This window comes from Theropithecus gelada, chromosome 7b, assembly GCF_003255815.1.
Source record: "Theropithecus gelada isolate Dixy chromosome 7b, Tgel_1.0, whole genome shotgun sequence".
Lineage (NCBI taxonomy): Eukaryota > Metazoa > Chordata > Mammalia > Primates > Cercopithecidae > Theropithecus > Theropithecus gelada.
The window spans coordinates 77,001,323-77,010,893 of NC_037675.1; the positions used below are offsets into that span (position 1 = coordinate 77,001,323).

The following is a 9,571-nucleotide window of genomic DNA, read 5'->3' on the forward strand; positions in this document are numbered from 1 at the left end:
TTGGGAGGCTGAGGCAGGAGAATTGCTGGCACCCGGGAGGCAGAGGTTGCAGTGAGCCGAGATTGAGCCACTGCAGTCCAGCCTGAGAGACAGAGCGAGACTCCGTCTCAAAAAAAAAAAAAAAAAAGAAATTAAAGTTGGAATTTTCTAGACCTGTTGTATGAGAAAACATAAGAAACAATACCTCTTTCACAGGAGTCTTTGTTCAGCTTTGCTTCCCAGTTATTTTCCTATGAGAGTATATATGAGAGAGAGAGAGAGAGTGTGTGTGTGTGTGTGTGTGTGTGTGTGTGTGTGTGTCTTTATATGCATGTGAAAGAGAGAAAGAGGGAGAGAGCATATGCTGGCACTCAGTCCTCAGCTGGCTCCTCTCTGGATGGAAATAAGGAGGACTCTAAGCTCTTCCTTCCAGGTCCCAGAGGGCCATGGAAATGCTGCTCAATATCCAGGAACTTCCCACTACCAGCGCAGGGCCTGTGTACCCGGGACATAGTCACTCAGCTGAAGGTTGAACACACCAGGCATCCTTGCCCTTTCTGTAAATGCTGACTCTGGCTGTCACTGATGGCAAGATGGAGAAGCAGCAAGGGACCCCAGAGGCCTTCTGAGCACAAAGTCTCCCTGTGAACTTCTTCCTGGCCTTCAGGGGTGCCCCTCTCCTTGGTATGACCACTTACTTAGAGGATGCCCAGATCATTAGAGGGCCCAGTAATGTCTTGGTGGGAAGAAACAAAACAGCAAAGGGAGTCCTAAGGGAGGAGGTGGGCTCCCCATTCTTCTTGTGCTGGAAGTTCTTCATCCCCTTGTTTCTCTGGTCTGGACTTCAGCTTCTTTATGACTGGCTATCTCCCGCTGGGATTTGAGTTTGCCGTGGAGCTCACGTACCCAGAATCAGAAGGCATCTCCTCCGGCCTCCTCAACATATCTGCACAGGTAGAGCTTGTATTTCTTGTTTGTTTCCTGGCTGGGCTGGAATTCCATCATGGCAGCTCAGTTCTCCTCATGAGTTAGTTGACTGGGCCCTTGTTTCCTATCTTCTTTATGCCTTTCCAGGTATTTGGGATCATCTTTACCATCTCCCAGGGCCAGATTATTGACAACTATGGAACCAAGCCTGGGAACATCTTCCTGTGTCTGTTCCTTACTCTTGGAGCAGCCCTCACTGGTGAGTGGGAGCCTGAGGGCAAGATGAGGCTCAGGTTGGCAATTTGGGACCCCAGTGTCTCGATGGGGCAACAGATAGGGAGTACATATGTAGGGGGACAGATGGAAGGGTTTGTTGGGGAATCTGTTTGGGAGGCAGCACATTGTTTTGGTAGAAGGAGCATGGGTTTTGGAGCCAGAAGACTCATGTTGAAATCACAGACTGTGATACTGACTTCCATAGCTGTTGACCTTGGGCAAGTGGACCAACCTCTGGGAACCCCAGTTTTTAATCTGTAAAATGGGGATTGCTGTGATGATTAGAGCAATGTGTGCAAAGTCCCTGATCCATAAGTGAAGGCCACCGTCATTGTTGGCTTCTGCCTGTCAGGGACGGCAGCGATCCTCGGGCTCTCTCAAGTTGGCTGACGGTGCCCTCAGCCACCAGCTCCCTTGAATATCTGAAGTAAGTTCGGGATACCTGTGACCCTTAGGAAATGAAGGTTTCTTCTCTCGGATGAATGTGATAACTGTGTTTTTGTCTCTCTTCCTCCTCAATCTATCAACCTTAGCATTCATTAAGCCAGATCTCCGGAGACAGAAAGCAAACAAAGAAACTCCTGAGAATGTGAGTATGTGCGAGCTTTGTGGGGCTGAGGTCAGGGTCCAAGGCTTTTGATGAGGATGTGGCAACATAGGTGGGGCAGGGAGAACTCCCACAGGGACTGGTTTTATCATAGCTGGGAGACCAGTTCATCACTTACACATGACATCCTAAGACTTTCCTCAGTGGGCATTTTTGGCATTGCTTTCTTACTACCCTTTCTCAGACTCTTCTCCCACTTCCTACCCTCTTCCTGGAGCCCCCGGCCTCATCCCCAGAGTGTGTCACTGTTGTCACAGGCTGCTGAACAGCACCCCTGACTGGATCTTGAGCCAAGTCCTGAGGCTCTGGCTCCCCTGCTTTCAGCCTGGGGTCAGTGGCTGGGGAGGAAGGGAAAGCCTGGCTCTACCACTCTGTCATGGCAGTGGTGGCCCTAAGGCTGTGACTCTCCTGGCATATGACAACTCCTTAGGCAGAGCCATGGGGATGGAGCCGAAGAGTGGCCAGTAGGGGTCTGAAAGGACAAGTCAGAAAGCAGGAGCTGGTGTGGTAGGAAAGGAGAGGACCAGGAGTATGACCTAGAACAGAAAAGTGTTTTCCATCTGCTCTAACCAGCCGGGAACCACTTTAAACAAAATGTTAGGTATCAAATCTGAGTGATGATGAAAGGAATCTCAAATCTGAGAAAGAGTAAAGGTAAGATATGTCTTCAAAAATTTAAAAAAACTGATAGAGGTAATACATGCTCTTTGTAGAAGAAGTAAAAAATACATAAAAGTGTAGAAAATTTAAAAATCATCCTGTAATTGCATCATTTAGAGATGAGATGCCTTTTTTGCATTGATTGCTTCATATCGATATCCATTTATAATATATACATGGATATATGAATGTGTGTATATAAATGCATGTTTTTTAACAAAAATAAAACTGCTTTTTTCACTTATTGCAAGCACTTTATCAGGCAGCTAGTCTCTTACAACATACTTTTTTTTTTTTTTTTTTTGAGACAGAGTCTTGCTCTGTCATCTAGGCTGGAGTGCAGTGGTGCAATCTCAGCTCACTGCAGTCTCTGCCTCCCAGGTTCAAGTGATTCTCATGCCTCAGCCTCCCAAGTAGCTGGGATTGCAGGTGCATGCCACCATGCCCAGCTAATGTTTGTATTTTGAGTAGAGACGGGGTTTCACCATGTTAGTCAGGCTGGTCTCAAACTCCTGACCTTAAATGACCCACCAGCCTTGGCCTCCCAAAGTGCTGGGATTACAGGAGTAAGCCACTGTACCCGGCCTACATCGTAATTTTAATGCCTGCATAGTGTTCCTTTATATAGATAAGCCATGATTTATTTAGCAATTTTCCTGTCTGTGGACATTAAGGTTGTTTTGAACTGTTACAAATAATATTGTGATTAATATGTTGGAAGTTGAATCTTTGTGCATGTTCTCCAGTACCATATTTCCTGGAGAAATGGATGAATGGTCATGCCCATTTCAAAGACTTTGATATATGTTGCTAAACTGTCCTCTAGAAAGGTATTTTGAGTACTAGCAATTTCTATTGCTAGGCAGTCATATGAGTGCCAACACTGAGTATTTTTCATTTTGAAAAGTCTTTGCCAATTTTCTAAGGCAAGAGATATCTGTAAGGGATATTTTTAGTGTTTGAAGGATCTGTGTTGGCAGATAGATGATAATCTTTAGGTCTTTACTATTTATCTTTTGCTATTACGTTCTAGAGTTGGCAGGCAGCAGCAGATAAGCATGTGGAAGAAGGAGCCTAGAACAGGAAATTCACTGGGGAGACAGGGAAGGCCTTTCAGCAGGAATGACATTCTTTAGTTCTGTCTCAGGGCCATAGTATGGCCACCGTGGAGATGGATTTTCACCCATCCTGTGTACAAGGGGACATAATGATTTGGTACACTGACTGGGCACAGTGGCTCATGCCTATAATCCCAGTACTTTGGGAGGCCAAGGTGGGTGGATCACAAGGTCAGGAGTTTGAGACCAGCCTGGCCAACATGGTGAAATCCTATCTCTACTAAAAATACAAAAATTAGCCAGGCTCGTGTTGCACCCTTGTAATCCCAGCTACTCGGGAGGCAGAAGTTGCAATGAGCTGAGATTGCGCCACTGCACTCCAGCCTGGGTGACAGAGCAAGACTCCATCTTGGGGAAAAAAAAAAAGAGAGAGAGAGAGGGAGAGAAATGATTTGGTATACTTTGGTAAATATATGTATAGTGAGTCTGGGAAAAGGTGCGTGGTGAAAGATTTCGGTTTGGAATATGATGTGTTATGTCAAATGACATGAGGTTTTGCTGTTTACTTTATAACCTGTGTTTATGTTGGCAGACATAGGCAAACGAAGAAAATAAAAATCACCTATAATCCTGCTTCCCAGAGATAACCTAGTAGCATTTCCAGTGTTGTAGTCCGTGGACATGCTTGTGTATATTTTGTTTTCTACTCTGCTTATTTACTTGTTAGTATAGCTTGATAACATTTCCACACTATTACATTATACCACAACCTCATGTCTACTGTATATTTCCATCTCACTCATTATTTCAGTTGTTCCACTATTTCATTGTTCTTGCAGCCAGCTCTTTGTGCACATGGACCAGGTTTGTTAATCAAGGTTACAATTCTTGGCTCAGTCTCTTTTGAGTGTGGGGTGCTGGAAATAGCGATGAGTAGGAATAAGAGCCTTAGGTTCCGATAAATGGTGCTCACCTGTCTTGTGTCCCTGGGCAATTCACTATGTGTCTGTAGACCTCCCTGCCACCTGTGGCAGCGTGGTATTATGGGGGATCAAAGTCATGCTGGGACTGACACCAGCAAGGAAGCCAGAGCCATCACAGAGCAGCCCTCCTCTGGAGCCGTGATATTACACACCCCATGGCAGCTGGTGTAACTCAGAGACCTGCAGACAAATTCATTGTCAGAGTCAGGTGAAGACTGGGCACACAGCAGATCTGGTCAGACCTGCTCTTTTTAATTAGTGAGATGTATAGTTTAGGGAAAAAGAGATAGGACTTCTGGGACAGGGTAATGATTGTCCTTGACTATGAATATCTTATTGTTTTGGGTTTCCATTTTTCTTCTAGCACATAGACAGTAGTTGCACTAACTTGTTTCCCGTTTGTGATTGTGATTTCAAGATGATGGCTTTGGAGGAGGCAGGTGTGGGGTGTGTGTGTGTGTGTGTGTGTGTGTGTGTGTGTGTCAGAGAGAGAGGGGAGACTAAGTGACTGAAATAGGCTGTTAGTTGCCTGAATGATGGCTCCTCATGGCTGAGGCTGACTTGATGCCAAGTGTTAGCAAGATTGAGAATGGGAAGGTTGGATTCTACAGCTGTTGCCATTGCCACAAACAGGCACTGAGACACTCCCTGGGGAAGAAAGCACCATTTGTCCACTTGACACTGGCTTCTGTCTTAGCCCTGTGCATGTCCTCTAGGCCTTGAGTAGTGTTGGCTGTGTGGTGCTGCACCTGTGCCCAAGGCCTTCTTGCGAATCAGAAGAACCTTTGAGGTCACAGACAAAGTACTTCTTAAAACAGTAGACAAAGGCCCAGGTTGGCAGCATGTACCTAGAGGCCCCACAGGATAATTTCCAGGTCATGTTTAATTCCAAACCCACCTAAAAAGTATGACCTATAAGACTTTGCTGTAGATGATTCCTGTGCCATCCTTCCCCTAGAAAGCTAAAGCCGTTGAGCTTACATATGCAATTATGCATACTGCCGTGGCATCTGCTTCATGTTCATTATGATAGTATTCCTCAACTGGGCGTGGTGGCTCACGCCTGTAATCCCAGCACTTTGGGAGGCCAAAGCGAGTGGATCACCTGAGGTCAGGAGTTTGAGACCAGCCTGGCCAACATGGTGAAAACCTGTCTCTACTAAAAATACAAAAATTAGCTGGGCATGGTGGTGGGCACCTATAATCCCAGCTACTCGGGAGGCTGAGGCATGAGAATCACTTGAACCTGGGAGGCAGAGGTTGCAGTGAGCTGAGATTGCGCCACTGCACTCCAGCCTAGGCAGCAAAGTGAGACTCCATCTAAAAATGAAATGAAATGAAATGAAATGAAATAAATAAAATAAAGTAAAATAAAATGCCGGGCGCGGTAGCTCAAGCCTGTAATCCTAGCACTTTGGGAGGCCGAGACGGGCGGATCACGAGGTCAGGAGATCGAGACCATCCTGGCTAACACGGTGAAACCCCGTCTCTTGCTAAAAAATACAAAAAAAAAAAAAAAAAACCTAACTGGGTGAGGTGGCAGGCGCCTGTAGTCCCAGCTACTCAGGAGGCTGAGGCAGGAGAATGGCATAAACCCGGGAGGCGGAGCTTACAGTGAGCTGAGATCCGGCCACTGCACTCCAGCCTGGGCCACAGAGCGAGACTCTGTCTCAAAAATAAATAAATAAATAAATTAAAATAAATAAATAAATAAAATAAAATAAAATAAAAAAGTATTCCTTATCCTGGGGCTGCCTCCAAATGGGGGTTGTTGGAAATTCCGAGGGAATCGCAGACCTGGCACTTTGGACAGTGATTTGATGGTTAGTCGAGGTGAGTTTTCAGCTGTCAGAACGTGGAGGTTTTCGAAAAGGGGCTTTGCTTCTGTTTCAGTCCTGAGAGTGAGCCTGGAAGAGTGGCACTCAGAGCTGGATCATTTGTGGTGGCCTCGGCATCATAGAAAGCTTGCCCTTTTCCCTCTGATGAGCTAGTGATGTTGGGTGGTGTGTGTTTGTGGGGACATTTATGGCAGGGGCTGGTTGCTTCTTTTCTTGTTCCCTTTCTTGGCTCTCTGGGATGCTGAGTGGCCCCTGGCTCTTGTATTCTCCACTGATGAGTCATGGCCAGGCAGCTGCTTCAGCCAGGGTGGAGTCCTGTGCCTTTACCCACAGGACTGCCTGTTTGTTTTGCTTTGTAGAAACTCCAAGAGGAGGAGGAGGAGAGCAACACCAGCAAAGTGCCCACTGCTGTGTCAGAGGATCATCTCTGAGAGGAAGGTGGTGACAACTCAGGGAACATGAACACCTCACCTTTTCCTTCGGCACGGCTCTCACCGCCAGCACAAAGGGCTTCGCTAGAGATGTTTTTGGAGGGAACCAGCGGGACTATTTGTGGCTTGGATGGCCTATTCCTCCTAGAACCCACGTAAGAGCTTGGATGATTTAGTTGGAGAAAATTGCACCTATCACCAAATGCCTGCTTGATTCCCACCTCCACCCCCTTTTAGGTTATGGGAGTTGGTGTTGGGACAGGGTGATGGAGAATTATTGGAGTCAATCCTAGCTTGGTCTCTCACCTTCCTTCTTTTCCTCCATCCATCATGGACAATGCCTGCAAAATTTTCACAGGAGGAAAGCTTATTCAGGATATTAACTTGAACTTTCCAGTGTCCTAAGAGCCTCTCATGAAGCCCAATTCTAAGAAGTGGCAAGCTGCTCTGCCGGGGTGATCTCCTGGGTCATCGGACTGACTGCTCAAGTTCTGCGGGAGAGGAAACACCACTAGAACAACTCCATCGGAACAGCTCCACCAGGACTTGTGGCCCTAAATTTTCCTGGCCTAACGGGGTCTGTCTCCAAACCCTCTTTCCTAAGAGCTGAGCAAACCAAACATCAATAAACTTGACAAAAGACTTTGTTGTGGCCATGATGGAGATACCTACACGGGAGGGCTACCTACCTAGGTGTGATGGTGCTGGGGGCTACCTTCTGAGTATATTTGCGGAGGCCCATATTTGGGAACTCTGGCAGCTTGAGTTGGGAATGGGAAGGTTCTTTTTTACAGAAGTACTTCCCCAGGGACTTCTGTGTGTCACAGTCACCTCTGATGCCTTTATCTCAATGCTGCATTGGGAATCTCAGCCATTAGCCCAAGTGCTTATTTTATTCCAAGGCAGGGTAATCCCAGCCAACTTACTCTAACCTTTGCTGAAAACTAATCTTGATTCATTCCACTCTGACAAATCCAGAGTTGCTTCTGAGAGATAAGAGGGAAGGGGTAGAAGGAAAGGTGCCCCTTGAAATGGGAATTGAGTCTGTTAGAATTAAAAGCTTATCTCACGTCTGCTGGGGACAGTATTTGCACCACCAACCCCTCTCCTCACCTGCTTTGAGCGATAATCTTTATCAGATATTCTAAACTTAAAGGGATTCCCTTTAAACCAACTCAAGCTGACCTTTCTTATCTAGCCTGCTGTTTGGCTGTACTCATGGGCTTTGATAATATCTCCTAAAAATGAGATTTTGGTAATTTCTCCTATGCATTGGGCAACTGCCATCGTGACCACTGTGCTGTCTTGCTCCATCCACTGCCCTGGCCTCAGCATATCAGGGCAGCCTGTGCTGGCTGCAGTACTGTGGTGCTTGGGCCACTGCCTGAGAGGAGCCGTGTGTGTGTGTGTGTGTGTGTGTGTGTGTGTGTGTGTTTGTACAGATTCGAGCAATGGATGCAAGGAATGTGCTGTATGTAATAGAATAAAGAAGTTCATGCTTTTGGCAGAAGTGGTGGGTCAGTGTGGAAGAGAGGTGAGGGTGTGCTTCACTTTTTGATAAAGAGAAAGACGTTTACTCATCAACCCTTCAAAAGGTATTAACACAATGTTTACCAAACCTATTGCTTTATTTGAAAAACATAATTTGTGTTTTCTGTTTGTAAGATCAGATGTTTTGAGGCAATAAAAACTTCTCAGAAAGTGGTCTGCCTTATCATTTGGTAGGGCAGAGATGGCTCTTAGAAGTCCCTCAAGACTGTCAGATATTCCTGAGGTCCCTGTCTCAGGTACGGGGAAGGGCTGGGCTGGGGCGGGGGAGGAGCTAGAGGAGCAGCAACTGTGGCCTTCCACAGGAGCATCTCACTGTTGCCAGACCTTACCATCTGGGAGGGATATTTTTTAAAGACAAGGCTGTAAAGGTTACTGTTTGCCTACATGGAGGGGCTGCAACTCAACATCCAGCACATGACCCTGACCTCTTTCCACGCTGTGTACGCGCTGGAATGTGAGTGACTGCGGATGAGAGTCCACTGTTGTTCCTGGCTCTGCCTCAAAGGGTGGTTGAAATGTTTGTTCTCTGATTACTTCAGCCATGCACCAGCTTGCTGTGGCTGGGGCCCACGGTTCAGTCCCAGCAGCTGCGGTCCTGCATTACCATTTTTCTTCCTAACTGTCCAACTTCCTGTTACTCATCCCTCCCCAGTTGTGATCCCCCTGTGCATGTTACTTGAATATGCTGCTACTATCTGTGTTCTGTACCTTTTTTCTCTAGAGAGTTGTACCGGGCCTATGGCATTCTAGCACCGTATCTATTAGCAATTCTTAGCTGAGGAACAATATTGTGATTCTATTTTAAATGATCTAGGAAGGGACCCAAGCCTGGGCTGTTAAGAAATCTAATATCCATAGTGTCTGCTAAATACTCTAACTATACATCTCTTTAGATCCTTTGGGACCCTGCCTTTACTAATCTGGAATCGCTTTTTTTCTTTGAGATGGTGTCTCATTCTGTCGCTAGGCTGGAGCGCAATGGTGCGGTCTTGGCTCACTGCAACCTCCGCCTCCCTGGTTTGAGCCATTCTGTCTCAGCCTCCCGAGTAGCTGGGACTACAGGCATGCGCCACCATGCCCAGATAATTTTTATATTTTTTGTAGAGACGGGTTTCACCATGTTGGCCAGGATGGTCTCGATCTCTTGACCTCGTGATCCGCCCGCCTCAGCCTCCCAAAGTGCTGGGATTACAGATGTGAGCCACCACGCCCGGCCAGGGAAACACATTTCTTTTTTTTTTTTTTTTTTTTTTTTTTTTTT

At 46.5% G+C, this 9,571-nt stretch overlaps 1 protein-coding gene across 1 annotated transcript in view; it reads left to right on the top strand.

Annotated features, from left to right (window-relative positions):
• Nucleotides 1-8,460, top strand: part of FLVCR2 (feline leukemia virus subgroup C cellular receptor family member 2) — a 70,950-nt gene extending 62,490 nt beyond the window's left edge. The window contains exons 7-10 of the mRNA XM_025392851.1: nt 828-933; nt 1,054-1,165; nt 1,716-1,771; nt 6,688-8,460. Coding sequence (XP_025248636.1) covers nt 828-933; nt 1,054-1,165; nt 1,716-1,771; nt 6,688-6,759 — 346 coding nt within the window. The 3' untranslated portion in view covers nt 6,760-8,460. The remainder of the gene's footprint in view (nt 1-827; nt 934-1,053; nt 1,166-1,715; nt 1,772-6,687) is intronic.
• Nucleotides 8,461-9,571: the final 1,111 nt, after the last annotated feature.